General features: G+C 42.1%; 1 protein-coding gene across 23 annotated transcripts in view; it reads right to left on the reverse strand.

Annotated features, from left to right (window-relative positions):
- Positions 1-26,059, reverse strand: part of Cflar (CASP8 and FADD like apoptosis regulator) — a 112,757-nt gene that overhangs the window by 73,877 nt on the left and 12,821 nt on the right. For 10 of the 23 annotated variants that reach the window (XM_029566280.1, XM_008838777.3, XM_029566276.1 and 7 more), the window contains 7 exons: positions 24,234-24,651; positions 21,656-21,752; positions 20,849-20,984; positions 19,436-19,521; positions 14,751-14,805; positions 9,537-9,586; positions 8,706-8,787 (listed from right to left, as the gene is read on the reverse strand). In XM_029566280.1, coding sequence (XP_029422140.1) covers positions 8,706-8,787; positions 9,537-9,586; positions 14,751-14,805; positions 19,436-19,521; positions 20,849-20,984; positions 21,656-21,752; positions 24,234-24,601 — 874 coding nt within the window. In that variant the 5' untranslated portion in view covers positions 24,602-24,651. Of the gene's footprint in view, positions 1-8,705; positions 8,788-9,536; positions 9,587-14,750; positions 14,806-19,435; positions 19,522-20,848; positions 20,985-21,655; positions 21,753-24,233; positions 24,652-26,059 lie in introns of those variants that run through there. The other 13 variants (XR_003850438.1, XR_003850437.1, XM_008838785.3 and 10 more) reach the window with 10 other exon arrangements.

The following is a 26,059-nucleotide window of genomic DNA, read 5'->3' on the forward strand; positions in this document are numbered from 1 at the left end:
CCCCCCTACACTTTCCCCCCACAAAAAACTCCCCCAGCACAAAAAAGTTTTAAGGGGAAAAAATCCAATGGGTTCTCTAATTTTTTGTTAAAAAAAAAAAAAAAAAAAAGGAGGGACAAGATGAAAAAAAAACACAGCTTTGGGTAAACAGAAATCTGGAATAGCTACCAGACAGATGAGAAATGGCTTGAGTATTTGGAATTTAATCTGCTGAGCCTATGAGCAAAGCCTGTACATATTCACAGTGTCTACTAGAACTTTCTGAGCTGGGTTTAACTGTGGTCCCAAATCCTGTAAGATAACATGATTTTAAAATATGTTCACAAATTCAGTGATACTCTCCCTTACAAAGACAGAGAGTTTTTCAGATACCATACCTCCACTTGTACAATCTCTGTGAGGTAGAAAAGACTTAGCCACCCCGACCCTAGCCATCTCTCCAGGGTAGAAACAAGGCTTCAACCCAGGAAGGACCCAAGACAGGGCAATAAAAGAAGCCAAACTAGTACTGGCAGGAATAAAGATATCCAAAAAAGACACCTGTGTCCCTCCCTTTGGCTATCAGACTGTTGAAGCAATTGACCCTAATAAAGTAGAAATCCCCAGGAATCTCACAATAGGAGAAGGAAAGGCTGATGACTTGGTAGATGGCCCTGCAGGAGAGATTGGAGCAGGGGTCATAGTGACAGGTGGGACCACACCTTGCCCAGGACTACTGAGTCAGGTATACCTCTTGCCTTCTGTTAAACTGTATCAGGACCCTAAGGATGGATTAGGGGCTCACTGTACCTCTTTGTTCCTCCTCCAAATATGGCCATACTGAATAAATCTTTTCTCTGCTTCTCACTATTAATTATATCTTTAATTGGTCTATTGATTGTTGGGGCTTGTTAGGGCTGTCAGAGCTCAAACAATGGACCTAACAACTCCGGTAATAAGAGGACCATGGTCCCATTGCCATTGTTTAATACTCTCTCAGTGGAGTATTCTCTCCTCTGGGGGGCAGACGTAAACAGGGAAACAGGATTCAATGCTCTCTTGTTAATTTGTTTTCTTCAAATCCTTCTATAAAGATACTTAAAACTGTGGGTATTTATTCATGTATGAAATTAATTTTGAAGAAGATAAAGGCAGCCATTTCAAACCACAAATCAGGGACTGTGCCATGCATTTCTTCGCAGATGCCACCTCTTAAGACCTAGGGGAATGTCTTTGTATTCTAAATCAAAGTGGTCTTGGAGCAGACAGACTCTGCCCTGTGTGTCACTTAGGTACCAGGTCTTCACCCACAAATAGAGAAAGAAACAGTTGGGTGCTGGGTTTGGAAAATAAAATATCAAATAATGCAGAAGTCACACTTCTCTTTCTCCCCACCAGGAAATCCCACTCCCCTCCAAACCACAGCTTGGTAAGTTACTACTGCTTCTTAGAAACACTTCCTGAAATTATGATTGTCTTCTGGCCTCGCAGTTAGTAGAGTTCTGCCAGGGCTGTTCACATGTCTAGGGACCGTAAAAACAGGTACAGTTAAATGTCATGACCTTATTCATTCAGAATTCACTTTGCGCTAAACAAGGGCATACTTACCTTGACAGTTTCCAGATAAACATATGGTATAAGTAAGAAGGATTGCTTCACCAGTCTTTTTACAATCACTTACTGAGTACCCGTCACAAGCCAGTTTCCAAATAAAATGGGGCACACATGAGGACACAAGATAGGCAGGATATTCTGAGTGGGCAAGGGAATTCTGAGTCAAACTATATAGGAAAGCCAAGGCAAAAATTTGTGTGTGTGTGTGTGTGTGTGTGTGTGTGTGTGTGTGTGTGTACACATGTGGAGGTCAGAGGACAAGCTTGGGTGTCATACTCAACTTCCACTTTGTTGGAGACAGTTTCTCTGTTGTTTTTCCTGGGATAGCTAATCCACTAATTTCTAGAGATTCTTCTGTCTCTACCTCACATCTCCCCAGAGGAGGTCTGTATTGCAGACATCCACTACATGTCTGGCTTTTATGTGGGTTCTGGGAATTTGAACTCAAGTCTTCACACTTGTGCAGCAAACACTTCTACTCATTAAGCCATCTCCCAACCCAGATATAGGTTTATTCACAAGAAGTCATTACTAGGTGGATATGTTCTGCATATCTGACATGGGAACAAATTACTACTCCCCAAAGTCATGTTTCACTAAATTTCTCCAAAATTATCTTACAGAGGGGGCTGGAGAGATGGCTCAGTGTTAAGAATACCAACTGCTTTTGCAGAGGACCAGGGTTCAATTCCCAACACCCACATGGTGGCTAACAACCATCCACAGTTCCAGTTCTAGGGGAATCCAATCCAGAAGGGGAATCTTCTGACCTCCATGGGCACTGCACTACACAGGTGTACTTACATACATGCAGGCAATATACTCATAGACAAAAATAAATAAAATATTTTTAAAAAATTATCTTTTGAAAACTAGGGCAAAGGACACAGATTAAGAACATAATATAATATATACCCTGTCTTGGAGATGAAAGGTTACAAATGTACATAAGTCAATGATTAAAATGTCATTTAGTTCAGTGGAATTTTAGAGCAAACAGGTGGTTAGAGAAACAAAGACCAGTGTAATCTAAGACACTGGAACAGATGTAATTAAGCCAGAGCCTGAAAAACCAGGGCAAAGAAGAAGCAGGTGGGAACAGGACAGCCTGGAGCAGGACAGCCTGGAGCAGAAGAGCCTGGCATACACCCAGCTGTACATTTGTTCAGCAAGACCAACCAAGGCCTCACTGTTCAAAGCACATACTTGAAATTATAAACTACTTTTCAAGTGCCTTCTTTATAAAGCACAGGTAATTACTGACAATTCTTTCCAGACTACCTTGTATCAGGAGAAAATAATATCAATGATCAACATCCCAAGATAGATTTCTGTGATGTGTGTACCCCACATAGCCTACATATCTATAACTCCTCATCCACAATTCTAGCACCTCAAACACTTAGAAAACATTAAGTTCTTTTCTGCCAACTTATTTTCTGGAAAAGTCTTCCCTGAACTGAAGAGGCCTATCCCATTTAGTGTAAATATCCATTCATGCTGCAACTAAGATATTAGCATACTTATAGGATGCCACCCTGGACACTGCTGGAGTGTTTTATAAATTATAGTACATGTAGCATGTTATCTTTCTAAATTCTAAAATACAAGGGCCTCTATAACGGGATAGTGGACCTATAATTCTCAAGTACACTCTGGATTTATGCCTGGTGAGGTAGGGGCTTGCTAAGTAGTAACACAGCCACTGGCCAAATTCTAACTTGAGGAAAATTCCATTAATGATGCTAGGCTTTCAAGCAAATGACTTCTTAGTCCCAATGGATAGGAATACCCAAAAAATACAAAGTGCCTAGTCACAGACTCCTGAGTCTCTGCTCCCAGGAGGATACCATCCTCAATACATTGATCCCATAAATATGAGAAGGAGAAGCACCGCTTCCTTGGCCCTTGAGCTGGCTCAAAGTGTGTGTCTGCTGCTCCTCTGAACAAAGCCTTCCTCTACCATTCTGGATGCCACTTGTCACTTGTCTTCATGGCTCATAAGCAGAGGCGATAGAGGAAACTCTGATCCTCCTTGTACAAGTTTTCTTATTATGGGAATGGAGAGAAGGCTCTGCAGTTAAGAGCACTGGCTACTCTTGCAGAGGACCCGGGTTTGATTCTCAGTACCCACATGGTAGCTAACAACCATCTGTAACTCCAGTTCCAAGAGATCCAATGCCCTCTTGTGACCTCTGCAGGCAATGCATGATAGTTACACTTACATACATGCAGGTAATACACTCATACACATAAGATAAAAATAATAAAGTGTCAGGCATTGTCGTGCATGCCTTTAATCCCAGCATTCAGGAGGCAGAGGCAGACAGATCTCTGTGAGTTCAAGGCCAGCCTGGTCTATATAGGGAGTTCCAGGTCAGCTGGGGCTACAAAAACACAATTAATTAATTAATTAATTAATTATGATAATAAAATATTTTTGTGAATTACTATTATATAAATGTTACTACAAAAAGTGCTTCTCATTCAGATTTCTGCCCATTCCATCAAAAGAAAAACCACAAATGGAAGCCCAGAGCAGGCCCTAGCAATGGGTCTCCACACTCCTGACTTTCATGATAAACACTCTGTAAGAAGAGGAAGTTTCCTTATATAACACTACGTTGGAACTTGAAGTGCTTCTAGAAATCCTGTCTCAGACACATAAAACACACACACACACACACACACACACACACACACGAGAGAGAGAGAGAGAGAGAGAGAGAGAGAGAGAGAGAGAGAGAGAGAGAGGGAGATATCAAGCTTTTCAGGAGAGGCAAAGGGAGGGGAAAAAATACTTCCTCTTAAAAGCAGAAAATACCATCTTTTATACAGGATCCAAAAAAAAAACAGCCAAAATCTTTAGCCAGGCCCAGAGTTCACATGTCAGTATGAGCGACATTTGCTTTTACATACCTAACAAGATCAACAATCTGGCACTCAGTTGGCCAACCAGGGCCCAGCACAGGCCTGGCTTTGATAGGTTACTGACATAGTTGACCAAACAACCAAGGACTTGTTCTTCAATTTACCAAACTGGAATACTTAGACCCAAATGCTTAAGTACTGGTATCTACCTCAAGAGGAAGTCACTAGTTTCCATAAGAATTCTTCTCAAGAATATTTTGCCAAAAAATAACCTTGTCTTTTCTCACTGGCTTGGAGACCAGACTCCACCTTGTTCCTCAATCTGTGCTTCATGCAGGGCCAAGCAGGGTGCTTTGTATGTAATAGGTGCTCCATAAGCATTTGCTGGACAAAGGGAAGAATAAATATATATATCCAAGGCACTTACACAAGTTCAGTATGGGTTGGTTGGTTGTTTTTTGTTGTTTTTGTTTAAGGATAGAAGGAACAAATAAGTCAAAGAGAATCTACTAAATCCTAAAGATAAAAAGGAATAGTTTTAGAAACACATTGCTACCAGTAGAGCCTATTCCTTCATTCTTTCAATCACATAGTATTTACGGAGTACCTACTTGCCCAGCATGTTTCCAGCTACTGGTGACATACAGTAAAGCAAATGTATAACCTTGGGCTGGAGAGACGGCTTAGTGGTTAAGAGCACTGGCTGTTCTTGCAGAAGACCCAAGTTCAAATCCTAGCACCCACATGGCAGCTAATAACCATCTATAACTCCAGTTCCAGGGAATCTGTTCTCCATAGGCATTGCATGATACAGGTGCATTTGGACACATGCAGACAATACATTCATACATATATAAAATAAAAATAAATAAATCAAAAAAAATTAAAAAAACAATGTATAAACTTTTCCATCTACCCTTTTGGAATTTACATTAAAGCAAAGTGAAAAAACATAGACTTTGAAGACAAATGTCTGATTCCCAGCTCTGTCACTACTAGGGAAGTCAGGAAGGTGGTTACTGCTTAGCTTGCTCAGATTGAACATGGAGATGATAGTAGTATCTTACACTATTACTTGCAAGGTATAAATTAGAATCGTGCAAAGCAATTCGCAAAGCACCTGATATCAATTTTTAATAAATGATACACTGATCGTTCATCTATCATGCTACTGCTAGTTTTTTTCAGAGACTTGATCTCAGTTGGCAAATACCTTATTGATGATTATCTGACCCCTGAGTTTCAGCCAAATGGTCAACATTAACCAGTTGGCAAAGGTAACTAGACTGAGAAATCCCACATCATCACTCTAGATGAAGCTCTTGACTATAAGATAGGAAAGAAGAAATGAAGAGTGTTTCAGCTGGTGACCACTTTCCTCCAAAGCAGGGCTCCAGCCCCTGAATTCTCAGTGAAAAGTCCCAGGAGGGCAGCTGGAGGCCTAGAGACTGTACCTGAGGAGACAGTCCTCCCACTTCAGAGGATTCATACCACCCTGCTGCTCTGAGCCTCAGCAAGCCATATAAGTGGATATGGGGCCTCTCAGCTGACAAAAAGCACCACACAATTTGAGCAAAACTGTGCTGTCTTATTTTTAACCTGCTGACTAACCACCTGAGTCAGGAGGTTTTGTAAGAGGCCTCTAGCCCAATTGTTTGTTTTACTCCCAGAGGTTTGGTTTGGGAGATAGGAAGAAGCAGCAGTGAGCAGCTAAAGGCCTTTTATTGGCCCAGGCCCTCCCTGGTCCAGCACTCCACCATCACAATGTTGACCTTGGAAAGACTATACTGACCAGAGAAGTCTTGATGCTTGGAGCTACCATTCTGATTCTTTATGTGTGTGTGTGCATGTGTGTATGTATGTGTGTGTACATGGCAGTATGTGTGTGGTGTATGCATGTGTATGTGTTCATGTGTGTTCATATGTGTGCAGATGTGTACTCATGTGTAGAGGTCAGAGGGCAACATCAGGTGTATTCCTCTGTTGCTCTCTACCTTGTTCAAGGTCTCTCACTGAATCTAGATCTTAGTAATTTTGGAAGACTGACTGGCCAGTGAGCTCCTGGGATTCTCCTGTTTCTGCTTCCCAAGCCCTGGGATCACTGATGTCTGTTATCTCGCCTGGCCTTTAACCTGGGTTCCAGAGATCCAAATTCAGGTTCTCATGTTTGTGCAGCAAGCACTTTACCAACTGAGCCATCTCTGAAGTCCCTATCACTCTGACTCCTGGGCTCATATGCAGACTCAGCAGCAGTCATGGGGCAGGAAACAGAAGTATTAATACACCTCAGGCCAAAGGTGGTGCCCAAAGCTCCAACTCCAACTTTACCCTCCTTTTCTGTCTTCCTGGGTAAGGTCTCTGCCCCTGTCCCCTAGCATCTGTATTTACAATTTCCTTCACTGCCAGGCCCATTCACACCAATGACTGGTAGGACTGGTCTGCTCAGATTTCCACCTGAAAGTTCTCCCCTGTAACTGCCTCCACTCCACTGTGCCACAGCATGTGGGAATGTGTCCCAGTCACCTTTGAACCCAGTACAGGCCTCAGGCCCTCTGTTCCCCATGTTCTTTACTTGTCTAAGACCAAACTCAATGGACTAAACACAAAGCCATGAAGTGTCATTGTTTAGTAGTTTACCACTAAAGTTAAACAAAAAAGAAACAATGTTAGCCAACATTGTCCCCAAGCACTGTCTTAATCCCTGAGTTTACCCCTAAGGTTTTATAGCAGAGACACTGAGTCTTAAAGAGGTTAGGAAAGCTGCCCAAGATCACAAGCTAATATATGATAAGCCATGATTAAAATCCAGGTAATCATAGTCTAGGGGCCAACTCTGACCACATTCTTCTAATGAGACAAATACATGTATGCATTTAGCCCCTGCCCACACGAAGTCCACAACTCCAAAAGAGAAGCAAGCACCAGCCCTGGATTTTAGTCACAATAATTGATTTTTCAATTCACAGCAGGTTGTGGCTTGATCTTTGTGAGTGTCTTAATATAAATATGGATACAACATAAAATCCTGTCCATTTGAGAAATTTTCTGATAGTGAATGAAACAAGACCAATCACAACCGAAGTAAAGAGGGCATTACACGATGTCCTTTAGAATAGCAAGTGACTCATTGAGAAGTCATTTCCTCACTCTGACATGGATGCTAACAGCTGAAAAGGAAAGGGCACTTATCTATAGCTGAAGACACAGCTATACCCAAAATAGGACATGAGAAAATGGGATCATATCTGAAATCCTGGGAGATTCAGTTTTGTATTTGCTAATTCAACCTTCTCCTAGACTCTCTTTTCATAAGTCTCCCCGGTAACATTTCAAGTGAGCATACATCATTGCTCTGACTCATGCTAAAAGAACACCAAGAAGCTAGAAAACCGTGAACTATAATGATCAGTCCTCAGAGGAAGGGTGAGATAATTAAATGGAACGTTATTCCGCTCAACTAAGCTCATCTCATTCTCTCTTGACGCATCACCAGTGATTCAGTTTGAGTCAGACATCTAACGACTGAGCAAAACAATTCAGATCCAATGAAGATGACACACAGGTAGATGAAAGAGACAGCAGATCTAAGTGGCACATGGCTCAAACACTCTCCGCATCCCTCTAAGTGAGCACAGATTTATTTCATTTTTAATGTCCCTGGGAAGGTTTTCATAGTCTACCCAGACAAATGTCTATGAGACATTTCATAACATTAGAAACCAGAATGCCTTGCATTATAAATGTGCCTTGGTTACCGCAACTACTCCTGTCCACATCATCTAGGACATGCAGGTAAGACTAAAACATACCAACTTTCATACAATTTATAACTTGCGTAATGTCCTCCAAGTTCATATCATGTTCCCCTTGACATATAATTTATCCACATCCATTGTAGTTAGCTGGAGCCACATGACTGAGTTCTGATCAATAAAATGTGGTGGAGATGAGGTACATCACTTTCAGGCTTAAAATCTGTATGTGATCCTCCATACAATCTCTCTTCTCTCATCTACCAGTCACATATGGAGGGCCCTTTAGAACACTGCAAGGCCTCAGAAAATGATGGGGCCATGGACTGAACAGATGGATCAAAGTTCACAGTCCACACTAGTTGATGACAAGGCTGAGAAGCAACCATCACAGTAGAGTGCGCTCTGTTACTAGTGTTGACCACAGTGATGAATCCAATTAGCCTGGTCATGACCACACTGTAAAATCCATTCAGCTTCTGTGCCTACCTGTGTCATTGCCAATGCAATCGATTATCAAGCAGATTCCTAAGGGCTTGCTCTGCATCCTGTATCTCTCTTCATGGATGTGCTAGAAAGAAAGGAAGGGATAATTAGAGACTCTGGATCTTCCCTGTTCCTCTAAGGTCTCACTGATGCACCATCTCTCTTTTTGGATTTTCTTAAACATCCCTTTGGCAGGTGAGTAACTCAATGGACACAGCCTGAAGTCATCACAGCTGACATTTCCCATTAATGTCAAATTTTTCCTCTATTAGGATAATATGCTCAAGACAAACAAGCTGTTTCTGTTTTCACTTAATTATGAAAACTGCAGTCTCTTTACATGTGACTTAGCATTGCAGAATAAAGATAATTTGAAACAGAGAAAGAAGAGGGTTCACGTGTCTTCACAGATAACTAAAATAGAAACAAATGGCATCTTTCCAAACCACTATGAATGGAGGCCTTCTACTGCCTCTTAAGGAGAAGAAGAATCAACCCAAGAAAAAGTAAGGGCATGTCACCATTCAGTGGAGGGTTCTACTTGTATGCCAGTATTCACTTGACTGAGATGGGAGCTACCACTGGAATTTCCCTGCATTCCAAAGTTCACTAATACAATCCACTGAATTCAACACTGCTCTCTTTCCTACGTTCAAGGTTCCTGGGCAATGAGTTCATGGGAGACCATCACACAGGCAGTCCATTGTCACAAAGAATTCTTAAGGACAGAACAAGTTTGGGGTTTTTTTGTTTGTTTGTTTGTTTGTTTTAAAGAGACCAGTGTTTCAGCAGATACTGTGCATACAACACCAAATCAGATCATTTATTCTATACCCGAGGCAGAAAAGCTCCTGATTCCTGAATGGATGTCTTCACTGGTTCTCCTAGGGAATGAGAGAGAAATCATTTACAAGGCAGAAGGAGAATTAAGTCCACCCCATGCTGGCTGAATTCTTTTATGTCACAACTGTTCTCCTTGCCCATTTCTTCACCTACCTATTCTTTCTCCAGCTATACCCAGCCCAACGTTCCAACCTCACACTAAAGAGCATGACCAATAAGAAAACTCAAGTGCTTCTGCCTCTCTAGGACTGTATAGACAAACTACCATGTGCAAATGAAAGAAGGCTGCCCTTACCCTCCTCCGGGAGATGGCCAGGTGGCTGGCAAGCTTTTAACCTGATAAGGAGAATTCAAAAATACCACTTGACTATATTGATAGCTTGCCTATGTGTGTTGAAACTACAGACAACATCTGAAGGGTACTGCCTTGGAGAGCACAGGAAAGTCAAGTTTATGCATGTCTGTTGCGTACAGAACAGATGGCCAATGTTTTCATAGCCCAGTGATGCTGGGAGATGATAAAATAAAATGTCAAAGGCAGGATAGAGCACAGTGAGCCTGGCAAAGGCTGGTAAGCCAAGAAAACTGCTAGATAAAAATGACTCAATTAGTCTGCAGAGGTGGAGGAAGCGCCAGTTTTGAAGCTGTGAAAGGGCTGGCTCACACCTCAGCACTGAGGAGCTCTGTCATCTTAAGTTACCTCATTCACTCTCCAAGGCAAGACTGCTGCAAAGTGAGAACTAAAGTCTAAAGTGAGGCAGAAAATACTTCCAGTATCAGTAAGGTCGGAAGAAATGAGTTTTGTTGTCTGTCATTGTTTTGCTTCTTTGAGGTAGGTTCTCACTACGTAGCCCAGGCTGGCCTCAAACTTGTAAGCCTCCTACCTCATCTCTCAAATGCTGGGATTATGGTCCTGTGCCACCACATTTATCTTTGAACTAGACTTGTGTGTGTGTTGTGTGTTTGCATGTATGCATGGGTGGGTACCTCTTTGTGGTCACATGTGGAGGCTAGAAGTTGATGATGCCAGGTGTTTTCCTCAATCACTTTCCACTTAGTTTTTGAGTCAGAATCTCTCACTGAATCCAAAGCTTATCAACTCAACTTGGTTGGCTGACGAGCAGGCTATAGGGATCCTCCTGTCTCTACATCCCCAGTCCCCAGTACTGGCATTAGAGGCATACACTGTCATGCCCGATTTTTTTTTCTTGGTATTTTTGAGACAGAGTCTCCCTGTAGTCCCAGCTGGCCTGGAACTCGCTATGTAGACCAGTAGACCAGACTGGCCTCAAACTCACAGAGATCCTCCTGCCTCTGCCTCTCAAGTGCTAGGATTAAAGGCACGCGCCACCACACCCAGCATGCCCAATTTCTTACGTGGGCTCTGGGGTTTGAACTCAGGTCCTCATGTTTGCACATCAAGCACTTTACCAACTGAATCATCTCCTCAGCCCCTGAGTCAATCTTTTTAAAGGGCAACTAGCAAGGTCCTTTAAGCCAAATTCTACTTCTCGAAGTTTTAAGGGAATAATAAAGCATGAGAACAAAAGTGTATATCAAAGTATCTGCTGAAAAACTACTAATAAAGGCCCCAGGTTGGAACAACCTAAAAGTCACCAACATGAAAATGGTTAAATCCATTATGATGCATAGGATGGAACAGTCCACATTGTTTAAAAAGATAAAACAAACCTTTATGTATTTGACATGAGAAGATATGTAGGATATATTAAGTAAAACTAGATGACTAAATAATATGGACTTAATCTACACTGAACATGTACAGACATTCGCCTTGTCACTATTTCCAAAACAGCAAAGTATAGTAAACATTGTAGTAAACATTAGAACTAATCTAGAGATAATTTAAAATGTAGCAGAGGATGTGCACAGGTCATACGCAAATGACTCTTGCATATAGGACTTAGGCATCTGCAGACTGTGGTGCCTACAGTCAACCTGGAACCCATCCCCAACAGATGCTGAGGGACAACTGTGTATATATATGCAAATAAGAGTCAAGAGATATAAATCAACTGCTGGGGCTTAGTGGTAGAGCAATGCACCAGTATCCATGAAGTTGTAGACTCAATCCCCAGCAGAAGGGGAAAAAAAAAAAAAAAAAAACAACACAGAAAAATAAAAAGAGGTATATAAATTAAATATTAACCTGGCATGGTAGGCCACACATGTAATCCTAGTAATTTGGAGACTGAGGCAGGAGAAGCCCTGTGATTTCAAGATCTAGCTTGGGCTACATGTCTCAAAATTACAATAGAATAAAATAAATCAAACATGAACAGTAGCCATCTCTGATGTTTGAAATTAGAAATGAATTTCACCTGATCTTTTAAAAACTGTTTATTCATTTATTTTTATTTATTTATTTATTTTGGTCTTTTTGAGACAGGATCTCTCTGCAGCTCTCTGTCCTGGAGTCACCAGGTAGACCAGGCTGGCCTTGAACTCACAGAGATCCGCTTGCCTCTGCCTCCCAAGTGATATTCATTTATTTTTATTTTATGTGTTTGAGTGTTTTGCCAGCATCTATGTAAGTGTACCAGATGCATGCAATGCCCTTAGAGGCCAGAAGAGGGTGTCGGATCCCCTGGAACTAGAGCTATACATGGTTGTTAGCTGCATATGGGTGCTGGGAACTGAACCTGAGTCCAGTGCAAAAGCAGCCAGGGTTCTTAACCACTGAGCCATCTCTCGAGCCCCTCACTTGATCTTATGTTATGACATCATAGTTAATTTTAACAGAACAAGGAAAAACCCCATGAAATAGACTGCAGACAGTACTCTGGTTACTGCCCAGCTTAGTGCCCCCATTACAGTAGACTCAATAAATTATTCTTTTTAAAGATCCCACAAAAGGCTGGGCGTGGTGGCACACACCTTTAATCCCAGCACTCAGGAGGCAGAGGCAGGTGGATCTCTGTGCATTCAAGGCCAGCCTGGTCTACATAGTGAGTTCCAGGACAGCTGGGGCTACAGGGAGACCCTGTCTCAAAAAGACCAAAAAAAAAAAAAAAAAAACCCCACAAATATCACATGACATGGCTATCTCAGTTGAAGATTTAAAGAATTCACCCATCATCTTATTCTTTCATTTGAGAACCATTCAGAAGCCCAAATTAACCTGAATACTTGACTTGATTATTTTAAATTTCTATTAGCTTAAGGCTAACTCAGCTGAATGCTATTCCTTTTATTAGTAAGCAAATCAAGTCCAGGAAAAAAACAGAACATGGCTGTCATAACTGGGTCAGAAGGTATTGGGAGCCTCACAAACTCACCTGCATAATGAGACCATCTGTCATGGGGATCACAGTGGAAAGAATGCCATTTGTTTTGTATTCCTGAGCAAACCTACCAAGTCTCCTGTTTTTCCCCTTAAGCAGCAATCCACAATGCTCTTTCCACTTCAATGGTGTTTTCAGAAGTGGGCTGCCACTTCAGGAATTAATTCAGTTCTCAACAGCTTTCGCTGGAGAGAAGAATGTTAGGAAGAGAAGGACAGGCGTGAGCAGCACCATCTGGCTAGTCTGGGCAGAATGGATCCCAGTTTCCAAGAGCACACATGGAGCCTGCAGGCTGAGTCACAAGCTACACGGAGAAGGCTTCCATCAGGCCATGCCCTACTCACAATGCCCATGTAGTTACTCAAATGTTCATGTTCAAGGGCTAGAGAGATGGATCAGTGGGTTAAGAGCACTGGCTGGCCTTGCAGAGGAGCCGGGTTCAATTCCCAGAACCCACATGGCAGCTAACAACCATCTGTAGCTCCAGTTCCAGGGGATCTGACACACTCTTCTGACCTCTGCCAGAATTTCACAACATGGGTGTACTTACACTCATACCCATAAAATAAAAATAAAAATATTAAAAAAAAATGTTCATGATCCTTCACTGCACACAGAACAGATTCCAAGGCCCTCAGGTAAGGCCCTCCACTGTGCCATAGATGCCTGCTTCCTGATGCTGTGAAGTACAAAAATTTACCTCAGCAGTGTGAGGCTGATCCTCAACTCTCACTTCAGAGATGCCTCAATACAGCAAGAACTACACTGTCTAAAAATAATTTTATAAGCCAAGCTTGGTAATACAGGCCTGCTGTGAGTTCAAGGCTAGCCTGGACTATCTAGTAAATGCTAGACCAGCCAGGGCTGCACAGCAAGATTCTATCTCTAACTCCCCAAATATAAATATAAAAAAATAAAAAGCAGGGGCTGGAGAGATGGCTCAGAAGTTGAGAGCACTGACTGCTTTGCAGAGGACCTGGGTTCGATTCCCAGCACCTACATGTCACCTAGCAACCATCTGTAATGCCAGTTCCAGGGGATCTGATGCTTTCTTCTGACCTCCTCAGACACTGCATGACATGGATACACTTACATACATGTAGGCAATACACTCATACACATAAACTAAAAATAGTAAATAAAATATAAAAATAAAAAGTAACTAAACAAATAAAAACTTAAAATAATATCACAGGCTAAAGTGCTGATGATTAAGAGAAAAGACCACGTGGGTTAAAATATCCAGTCTTTTCATTATGTTTTCTTTCTAGGGGAGGGAAGATGCCTTCTCCTGAGTATCCAGAGAACAGATTAGCCTTTCTTCCTCCTGTAGCTAGATATTTGGCTTCATGTACTTTAGTACTGCGGTTAGATTAATGTTAACACGGTCTAGTTGTAGATTCATCTCAGATACACAAATGTCACATCTCTTAAAAATACAGCCAAGAGGAAGCACCTGATGGAGTAAGACAGTATTCAGACTGAAATGAGTTACTAGAAGTGCCAATGAATATATTTTAAGAATACTTTTACTGCTTTGGGAGAGCTTAATTAAAATATGTGGATAAATGAAATAGCCAACTCTAAAAGTAGAACTTTTCCTTTTTTCCTTTTCTTTCATCCTTCTCTTTTTTTGGATGATAGGGTCTCACTATGTTGCCAAGGAGGCTGGTACTGGACCCCGGAGCTCAAGAGATCCTGCTACCTCAGCCTCCCAAGCAGCTAGGTGGATAAGCAAGGACCACCACACAATAGTGTAAACTTTTTCCAGTGCTGGAGATTGAATCTGGGGCCTCATTCATGCTTGGCAAGCGCTCTACCATTGAGCTAGACCTCAGCCCCTTGTACTTTGATTATTAAGCACTCATAAAGAAAAGATATAAGGGAATGCTGGCCTTACTTTGAATGCCAAGATGTTCCACAATTCTCGGTTCTCTGCTTCGCCCATTCTGGATCTTCAAATATAAAGAAGAAGGTCATATGTTAGTTTTTTCAGAAGCACACTTTTACACCTCTTTAAATATCTCAATATTTTTACCAGGAAAAAAATAAAAATATCACCTTCACAGTTACCTAAAAAAGATCTACAAGAACAGTTAACTCCATAAATTCTATAATGCTATTTTGCCAAAGAATTCTTCCATTAAGAAATGAAAACATTGGGCTGGAGAGATGGATCAGCAGTTAAGAGCACTGACTGCTCTTGCAGAGGACCCGGGTTCGAGTCCCAACACCCACATGGCAGCTACTAACAGTCCTTAACTCCAGTTCCAGGGGAACCCGAAGCCCTCTTCTGACCTCCGCGGCATTGCACGACATGGGTGCACTCACATACATGCAGGCAATAAACTCATACACATAAAATAAAAATAATAAATAATAAAATATTTTTAAAAAAGAAACGAAAACACAGTGGAAGTGGAAATATGCTAAACTAGCATAGTAGAATGTTTCAAAACAGCTCAGTAAAACCAGTGTAGTTGTCACAACAGTTCCAACTTAGAACAAGCTGTTGGAACCTGAGATTGACAGGCAACTTACTCCTTTAACATAGGGGCAAAGTTTAGTGAGGGTGTGAGTACAGGTTTTAGAACAGACTGGCTATGAATCCTGATTCTGCCAGTTAATAGCTCTGTGACCCTGAGCCAGCCATTTTGCCCCTCTACATCTCCTTCTTCATCAACAAAAGTGAGAATAAGAATTGAATGGTATCAACCAAATAGGGTTTTTAGGGTGATTAAATAAGCACAAATACTCAGCACAGTGCAGAGTGCATTGAATTACTTAAGAAATGCCCTTGGGGCTGGAGAGATGACTCAGTGGTTAAGGGAACCAGCTGCTCTGCTAGAGAACCTGGTTCGATTCCCAGCACCACATGGCTGCTAACAACCATCTGTAACTCCAGTTCTGGGGGAATTCAATGCCTTCTTCCGACCGCCTTGGGCATTGCACACATGCAGACAATACACTCATATGTATAAAATAAAAATGATTTTTAAAAACTTAAAAAAACACTTAAAAAAAAAGAAATGCCTATAACCCACAGCCCTGGGTGCAATTCACAGCACAAGTAAATAAATAAATAGGGTCTAATTATGGCTTTTTAATAATTTCTTAGTTACACATAAGTGACATGTAGGCATGATTCTTGATAATCAAGAATTCTGCATAAACAACTCCTAAGGCTGAAGTGGAATTAGTCAGAGATTGAAAGACTGAACTGACAGACCCTTTCTCTTCTCAAATGAAAGGACCTGTATAAGATACACAGCCCACATCCTGTCCACATCTGACCATTCATACTTCAAGTGACAACTTTCCTCTGAAACTATCCTAGCCAAAACGAAGTACAGTATCCATTAAGCCATGGCTGTAGCTATGTCGTGTGTGTATAGAAACTCCTCAAGAAAAACACATGTTCTGTTTTTCCTGAATAATCCATGACTAAGAGCCTCATCGTTCTGGATAGAAATTAGCCTCCCAAATGGTTGACTACTACATGTTATTAAGAGGGTATGGCATCAAATAAAAGCTAGACTTAAAAAGTATGTCAGTGTACTCATAAAAACATTATAACATTTCAGAATGTGATGCCATTCAATGTCATTGTACTTTCTGAAGCACTTTTATAGTCTTATAAGAGTCAACAGATAACTATGCAGTTCCCAAATCTCATGAAAAAGTCACCCAATTCATACCACATAGTGCCTGCTCACAAACTGAATGATTAGATTACATGTTAAACACAACAAGTATAAAGAGAAATGAAACACAGAGCACTCTGGATCCCAGCAGGCCTCATAGACAATGAGATGCTTACCCGCATTTGTCAAATAGAAGTACAATAGTGAAAATAGGGAAGGATTTTTAACTTAGAATGACAGTGTAACTTACATTAGACAGAAGGCAGGAGAAAAAGCTTAGAAATCCCTGTCTGTGTTGTCTGTGATTTAGTTTCAGAGAGCAGAAGGACAAACCAAAAGCTGTATCTAAGCTATGGGGTAACTGTCATATATTAGATACAACAGGAGACATTGGGAGGAGTGCGGACTGGGCCTGGCCTGCCAGGAGGCAGAGATGGGCAATAAGGTTCCTTTAGACCTGCGTTTCCTCGTTTTGTTCAGTGAGTGGATGGGGAAGCACAATGCTTCACAAAATTTTAGCTTTGAAACTCTGTTGCTCAGTGCTATCTCTCATAGCTCATATTTGTCAAGAAACTATTTCTATAATAGGAGGAATGGTTTCATGATTTACTTTCATGAAAGCATTTATAATTTAACCATGAAAGTGCACTTTCTTCTAAGTCCTCACCACAAAGTCCACATAACTTTAAGTGAGGTGAGGCTAAGAGTACACCAAGAGTCTTCTTCCAAAGATAAAAGATTAACCAAAGAACAATTCTAGTGATAGCTTGTGCTACTACCAACACAACAACCATACATGACTATGTGACATGTATGATCATGAACTGGAAAAAACAAATTTATTGTTTTTTCATTCAATAAAAATTTTGCTTAAATTATTAAAATACACACAATAAAAAGAAGACACAGGGCTGGAGAGATGGCTCAACAGTTAAATGTGCTTATTGCTCTTGCAGAGAACCTGGGTTCAGTTCCCAGGACCCACATGGCAGCTCACAACCTCTTGAAACTCCAGTTCCAGAGGATCTACTACCCTCTACCTCCATGGGTATCTGCATGCATGTAGTACACATAAACTGGAGGCACACACACATACATACAAATAAAAAATAAATTTTAAAAATACGTTAAATTATTTTGGGGCTGGAAAGATGGCTCAGTGGTTAAGAGCACTGGCTGTTCTTGCAGAAGACCCGGGTTCAATTTCCAGCACCTTCATGGTGGCTAACAATCATCTACAGTTCCAGTTCCAGGGGAATCCAATGCTCTCTTCTGACCTCTGTGGGCATTGCACTACACAGGTGCACTTACATACATGCAGGCAATATACTCATAAACAAAAATAAATAAAATTTTTTCATATGTTAAATTTTGTAACTTTAAAAAATGTTATTTATTTTTTGGTCTTTTTGAGACAGGGTCTCCCTGTAGCCCCAGCTGTCCTAGAACTCACTCTGTAGACCAGGCTGGCCTTGAACTCACAGAGATCTGCCTGCCTCTGCCTCCCGAGTGCTGGGATTAAAGGTGTGCGCCCCCATGCCCGGCCCTATTTATTATTTTTATTTTATGTGTATGCATGTATTGCCTGCATGTAGGTAAGTGCACCCATGTCGTGCAATACCCATGGAGGTCAGAATGAGGCTGTCAGATCCCCTGGGACTGAAGTTACAGACAGTTGTTAGCTGTCATGTGGGTGCTGGGATTTGAACCCAGGTCTTCTGCAAGAACAACCAGTGTTCTTAACCACTGAGCCATCTCTCCAGCCCCATGTTAAATTATTTTTAAAAAACAGATGCACAGAGAGGTGAGTACAAGGATATTTATTTTGCAGCATTGTTTGTAGTAACAAAAGATTGGAAGCAATCTATACAACAGCAAGAAAGAACTAAATTTATTATAATACATATAGAAAATGGAAACTGTGGGCTTTCCCAGCAGTGCATGCCTGTAATTTCAGCACTGGGAGGAGGAAGCAGAAGGAATATCATCCCAAATTCAAGGCCAGCCTGGACTACAGAGTGAAGCCTTGTCTTTAAAATAAAAGTAAGTGTGGGGGGGGGGATCATTCAAACAATACAAATAATAGTTAAATGAGGTAATCCCATTTGAACCACATGGAACAATGCCTAAGACTTTTCTGTTCAAACAAGAGACATGCTACCACTTGTACACTAGATGAGAACATGTATGTGGACTATCTCTGGATGTTACAGAAGAAATTGATCAAGAACAAGTTTCTTAACAGAAAGGAACTGGGGTATCAGTATCGGGCTAGGAAGGAAACACACCTTTCAAATCTCTTTTAGGACATTTAAATTTTTCTTCCTATACATATATCTTATCTATTTTAAAAGCTGAATCTTCAAAGGAACAAATAAAGATGAAAAATAAAGTCCAACTGTATAAAGAGGCACATACAGAAAAGAGATAAAAGAGAACATCCCAAAATAGTAACAGTTGTCATCTTTGGGTAGCAGGAGATAGATGGTTTATTTCCTCTCATAGATTTCTCAATGTTCTTCAAATATCTCAGTGAATACTTTTTAACTTTATAAGCATAAAAAGTTATACATACTTCTCAAACAAATACATATGTCAATTATAATTTATTCCAATATTACAGTACATGTTTTTTGTTTTTATTTTTTTAATTTTATGTGTATGCATGTATTGCCTACATGTAGGTAAGTACACCCGTGTCGTGCATGCCCACAGAGGACAGAAGAGGCTGTCGGATCCCTGAAACTGGAGTTACGAACAGTTGTTAGCTGCCATGTGGGCGCTGGGATTCGAACCCGGGTCTTCTGCAGGAACAGTCATTGTTCTTAACCGCTGAGCCATCTCTCCAGCCCTATTATAGTACATGTTATGAGGCATATACTTTCATTACAGCTCTGAAACTGTTTCACATTGGCACGCCACACTTTTGCTCCAGACTCACCCTTGAAATATATGAAGGATCTTTGAGACTCACTTTTGTGAGAGAGGCTTGGAGAGAATTTATATAACTGGTTCCTCCTCCTTGACCTATAAAGGCAGAAGAGAGGGGCTAAGATTCACAAATTACCAAATGAGTCTTTAACAGTGTTTGAGTCCCAGTCAATCATCATCTTTCAAAATACTTTAAACTTTCCTTGCACAAAAGTGAATTCAAAATACTAGCTCAGATGACTCTTCTTCCACACATCTTTAAGAATGACTAAAAGTTGGGTTAGAGAGATGGCTGGGCAGTAAACAGTATATACTGCTATGAAGAAGATCTGAGTTCAGTTCCCAGCACCCATGTCTGGCAGTTCACAACCACCTATAACTCCAGCTCCAGGGGGATTCAATGCCTCTAGCCTGAGGGTACCTGCACTCATGTGCACTCCACAAAAGACACATTGCATACATATAATAAATAATAAATCTTAAAAAAAAAAAAGACTTAAAAGGCCCATGAGAGGACTCAGCAGATAAAGGCACTTGTTGTCAAGCCTGATGACCTGAGTTCAATCCCCAGGACCCACATAGTGAAAGGAAAGAACAGACTCCCTCAAATTATCCTCTGAGTTCCACATGCACATCATGGCACATGTAGACAAACACACACACAAATAAATAAAAGAAAGAATGAAGCTGGGTGTGGAGGCACATACCTTTTATCCCAGCACTTGGGAGACAGAGGCAGGCAGATCTCTGGGAGATCAAAGCTAGCCTGGTCTATACAGCAAGTTCCAGGCCAGCTGGGGCTACAGGGAGACCCTGTCTCAAAAAAGCAAACAAAAAATCCAATAAAATAAAGAATGACTAAAAATCCTATTCCTGATTGTTTATCAGTCATTCAGAGTGAGGGCTGAATGTCCTTCAGATCAGCAGGTCTTTGCCAGTCCCTTGAGGCTATGACCCTATGGTGACAGTGACCTGCTAGCAGAAACCAAGCTGAGGCTGAAGCTAAAAGGTGAGGTGTTGTGAAAGAGAAAGCTAACTCCCCCTATTAAAGGAGAAAAACCAAAACACCACCCAGAGTTGGACGGTGGCCAATGGGTCAAATACTGGAGCCAGGCAGTAGGGTTCAGCTTACACTCAAAACCCTTGAATATCCACAGATGTACCCCCCTTCAAAATACAGGTACAGACTTTTTTAAAGACCATAATCCTAAGAACTTCTTGGTAGCATTTTACAAAGGGAGATTTTCCAGTGGAGTCAACAGATTGGCCAAGAAGGACATAAAGGAATATGATCTCTCACTTTAGGCCAGAGAGGACTGCAGATACACAGGCTGTTTCAATCACCCACTCAACAAATGAATCTTTACCAGCCGTTCCTACTGTGCACAGTACTGTAGGCTACCAAGAGGCCAAAAATTCTCACCAGACTGCCTGTACTTCTGGATTTTTGTCTTCAGGTCTATTCTGCCAATGGTCTGCAGGCATTTTTCTAATAAATTCAGTTGATCGGAAGCAATCAGTTTCAACTTCTCCAGTTCAATCACCAGATCCAAGAAACTCTAAGAACCACCAACAAGAAACAAATGTGAGTGGAGCTGACAAGTTTCCATTTCCCAGACAGATCACTCAAAGGAGCTTCCCCGACGTGGTCTCCACACAAGAAGCCTCACACCTCATGCGGACACTAAGCTAACTGAGGAGAAACGGAAGCAGTGGGCAGATGAGAGTGGACTAGCAGTTCCTGTCTATCCCACACAAGCAGACAGGACTTCCTGGCCCTACAGAGAACTGATATATGTGCCAGGCCTATGAGGTTTACAGAAATTAGGACCAAATCTAAGAATAAAAGAAACACCCAAGGTCACACTAGAAGACACCACCAACCTATTTTCTTCTCACTTGAGAAACCAATTTTCTTGCTATGTATATTACAGAAAAACCACCTCAAGTGCCTGATTCCCAGTAACACAGTAGCAGACTGCCTGCTTCCCTCTTTCCACACCAGAAGGGGCAAGGCCTACTTCTGATAGCACTTGGGAATAGGAACCAAGAAAAGAAAACTCACCTGCTTGACATGGTAGTGCTCGCCTTTAATCCCTGCACTCAGGAGGCAGAGGCAGGCAGACCTCTGTGAGTTCAAGGCCAGCCTGGTCTATATCATAGCAAGTTCCAGGCTAGCTAAGGCTACAGGGAGACCCTGTCTCAAAAAGACCAAAAAAAGAAAACTCACCTTATTTTTGCCTCGGCCTGTGTAATCTCTTATAAGGAAAATTAATGAGGACACTTCAGATTTACCCAAATTCTCACCAATCTCCATCATCAATACCCTGTAAGTCAAACAAGTTTCTTTAGTAAATTCAGACAGGAATCCAAGAGCCCATGCCTCACCTACACCAGAAACTAGTTAAAAGACTAGCCCTTGCCCCATGGAACGCACCCACTCTCAAGAAAACAGGAAATCTACATACCCTCCAAGAAGAGACCATAAGGGAATTCGCAAAGAAAACTAATCCTCCCCTGATCGTTTGCTTAGTTTTTTTTAATAGACTTGCTATGTAGACCTGACTAGCTTAGCATTCACTGTGTAGAAAGATTGGCCTCAAACTTGTACCAATCCTCCTGCCTCTGCCTCCTTGTTCTGGGATTACAGGCATGTACCACGATTCCTGGTCTTTCTTTGGTTTTCAATAGGACACAGTACTTCTAACATCAGCTCAGCTCTCTAAAGAACTCAGAAAATACACACTTCCCTAAAAGAAAAACCCCCTAGCTCCCCCAGAAGTAATAGTGAAATGAAACAAGAACCCAAATGACTAACATCAAAGACAGAATTCAAAGCGACATTGTCCTCTCTGAATGACAAGCCCCAGGGTGACACTGATCCAAGAACCATACTTTGAGTCTCAGCATTCTAAAGCAAAGAAACACCTGAGATACCTCCATATTTGAATTCAAGGGCAAAAGGATTGTACGTCGTGAGGATTCTGACCACAGGTATATTTGATCTGGAAAGCCTGGCCCTGATGCAGTCACCTCTGACCCAGCTGGAGCCATCATAGTACTTTGTAAGGGGTCCTGGGATGAGTCATGGTTGTGATTGTTAGCATGACACAGTCAGCACTGTTTAGAAGGTCATTTTCCCAGGTAGATTCTCATATTCTTAGAACCAGGAGATCCTTCACTTCTTTTGCCCTAGCACTTAACCAGCCACCTGGCCTGTGCTGATGCATGATGAACCAGCTGAGCTGAAGGATAAATGAGTCTATGGCTCCACCTCAGCTGCCAGCCTTTTCCAGAGGGCCAGATACTCCATCCCTGCTCACCACAGCAAGGCAGTAGGAATGGACAGGACACACTACCCTAGTCTTTGAGACCCAGTTTGTGTGCCCAAATATGTGAGATCACTGACATGTTATAATTGGACAGGTAGAAGATGACCAAAATAACAATAATCCCATGATCCCACATAAAGCCTCACTTAGCACATTATCCCACGGGCTCACAACCTTGTGAAGTTCCATGATTGTTTTTGTGGTTCTGGGCTTGAACCTAGAACCTCGCACATGGTAGTGTTCTACTGCTAGTTTCAGCCCTACCCTCCCCTTTTTTTGAGACAGAATCTGATTTTGTTACTCGGGTTAGACTTGAACTCACTCTGTAGACCAGGCAAGCCTTCAACTCACAATCTTCCTGCCTTAGCCTCCTGGGTAGCTAAGATTACAGGTCTGTATCACCAAGCCCAGCTAATTGGGTTATAGTATCCTTCACTTTATAAGAAGAAAACAGGCCCAACCAAAGTGACTGGCTCAGCCTACATGGCCCATACAATTGGTATGTCTGTCTAGGTTCTAATGCAGGCCTTCCAACCTCAACTCTCAACACTTTCCAAAGCCCACACTGCTTTCCACTCTCTTCAGTATAGTTTTGATAACACATGTCATCTCCAAACACTTACTACATTACTGACAGAACAAAAGGCTAATGACCTAGAGGAAAAGGAAACAGCAATTAAAAGGAACAAGTTCTCTTTCTTTCCAGAAAACTCCATCCTTTCAGTGGCACCTACATATTGGTGGAACAGGGGAAGGAACAGCTCAAGGGTCTCTGACTTAAGGGACCCCAGTGGCAGTTCCAGCTTTAACATGAAGGAGGCTGAAAGGTGGTTAATTGAAAAAGTATCCAACTTAGGCTCTTCAGAGCCTGGAGGGCAGGTGCAAAGGAAGGAAGGCCACCCTGCTGCATTTCTTCGGCCAGCCAGGGTAAGGACATCAGGGGTGCAGAAGTGGGGGGTCACAGTTCCATAAAGGTAGGAAGATTACTCAGACTTGTTATTTCCTTTCTCAGTACTAGACACTGTCAAAGACTGACACAGACAATGGACAAACAGCAGCCCCCACACTGTCTGAGTTGTTCTATCTTCCCTTCTTGTCCTTTTGTCCTTTTGGAAAGCACAGACATCTGTCCCTTGCATTATGATCTTCTACCCAGTTCCTTTAAGCAACTGTGTTTTCAGAATTCAAATTAGCTGCAATTCCACACTTTGGAGACTGAGTCAGGAGGGCTACCATGAATTAGAGGTTCAGCCTGGACCACATTCTAAGTTCCAGGCCAGCCTGGTATGAAATACTGTCTCCAAAAAATGCAAAGCCAACCAACCAAAAGAATCCAGAGAATTCCAAGGCATGAAGGGGTATCATAGGCAGCTGGATCAGAGGGAGAAGAAAGTAATGGTAGCCCTTACTGTCCTTCAGTTGAGACCACCTGCCTCCTTCCCCCTAGTCCAGCCTAGATTAGAACTGATGAGTTACCTATAGTCAGAAACAAGCGGAGGGTACTTGCGCAGGTGGGCCTCCACGGCTGCTTTGTTCGTCTTCAAGATCCTCTCAAGTAGGTCAATCCTCCCAAGCCTATAGAGCAGTTCAGCCAAGGCAGCAACAGAAAGCTGGCCTCTCTCATTTAAGCTACCCAGGAAGTCCCTAACATTAGATGGAGACAAGTTCTCAGCAGCATCTCGGCACAAGAAAAGCAGCATCTCCTTCTCATCTTCATCAAGAGACTCTTCCACCTCGTGGATGATGTTGGTAGACAAAGAGCACAGAGCCATCCTCAGGAACTGCAGTGACCAAGCTCCCATCCACTCAGCAGAGTTCCATGAGCCATGAGAAGTCAACCTCATCTCTGAGGGCTTTCTTCATTTTTTTCAGAGTTCTTCCCAATTGAAGAGTTCTGTGGTGAGAGAAGCTCTTAAATCATCAAAAACTTAAGCCTAAGATAATTCAAGAGCTCTTCCTTTCTTGCTGGTCTCCCTAAGTGAGTAGAATCAGTTCATACTTCTAAGTCATCAGAAAGGGACCCTCAGATCCCCTAGACAGAGCCAAAGACCAACAGTAATCCAAAAGCCAAGAGATACAGAAGCAAACTGATAGAGTCAAGGAAATGAAATCAAAGACAAAATTATCTCCCAAAAAATCCCGCATGGTTTAAGCAGAATGTAAAGCAGGCTAAGGGGAAAATCACAACTGGGGAGCTAATGCGTAACTTACAATAAGGGAACTCCGGGGGAGGAAGGAAAAAGCCCAGTGACTAAGCAGCTGACTCGACTAGAGAAACTTATCACAGGGGTTACCGCCCACTTTTGGTGGTCCCACCCAGGTGTCCTGGACTAATGTAGGTCTTAACAAATGGGACCCTCTATGTGGGGGATCTCATAAACAACAACAAGATGTTTCTGTCCTTGCCCCCACACCTCTTTTACAGTTGCTGTCCCACTCTTTCAGCCCTCTCTCATACCCGTAAGCCCTGCTGCTAGCCTCCCAGAGGCCCTAACTCACAACTTCCCCATGAATGCCTGAGGACCTGCCTGCAAGGCTGGGCAAAGGGTTGGGTTTTGACCAGATGCTCAGACACTAACCCCCAGGGAAGGGCCAGGAGTCCCTGACCCTCAACACACAGCTCCATGGCAACAGTGGCCATCAAAACTCCCCATAGAATCAGCAGAAGCAGACAGGAGATCTGGGAGGAAGACCTCACTCCAGAATAGAAGTGATAAGCTTAAGGCGTGAGTGCCTTGCTAATCTTTTCCATCAGAACTGAACAGTTTTCTAATTTAAGCTGCAAACAACAGTCTCTGTCTACTCTAGGACAAATATTTCATTATTTATTTATTATGTCTATAGGAGGGAAAGTGTATGCATGCCACACCTCAACGGGAAGTCAGAGGACAACTTTCATCAGTCAGTTCTCTCCTTCCATCACGTGTATCCTGGAGGTAGAACTCAGGTCCTCAGGCTTGGTGAGAAGTGCCTTTACCAACTGAGCCATCACTGTCTCACTGACCCATCATGATCTGCTCTCAACTGTTACAACCACAATTTACAGTTCTGCTATCCTGAGCAAGTATCTGATTTGTTCATATGAAACAATATCCAGATTAAAGCCTAATCAGGGGCTGGGGATATAGCTCAGTTCGTAAAGTATTTGCCTAACATGCATGAGGCCCTGGGTTTGATCTCTAGCACCACATAAACCAGGTGTGGTGGTACACACCTGTAACACCAGCAGGGAAGTAGAGGTAGGAGGATCATAAGTTCAAGGATGTCATCAACACAAAGCAAGTTCAAGCCAGCCTGGGATG

Source organism: Nannospalax galili, unplaced genomic scaffold, assembly GCF_000622305.1.
Source record: "Nannospalax galili isolate Female #2095 unplaced genomic scaffold, S.galili_v1.0 scaffold1199, whole genome shotgun sequence".
Lineage (NCBI taxonomy): Eukaryota > Metazoa > Chordata > Mammalia > Rodentia > Spalacidae > Nannospalax > Nannospalax galili.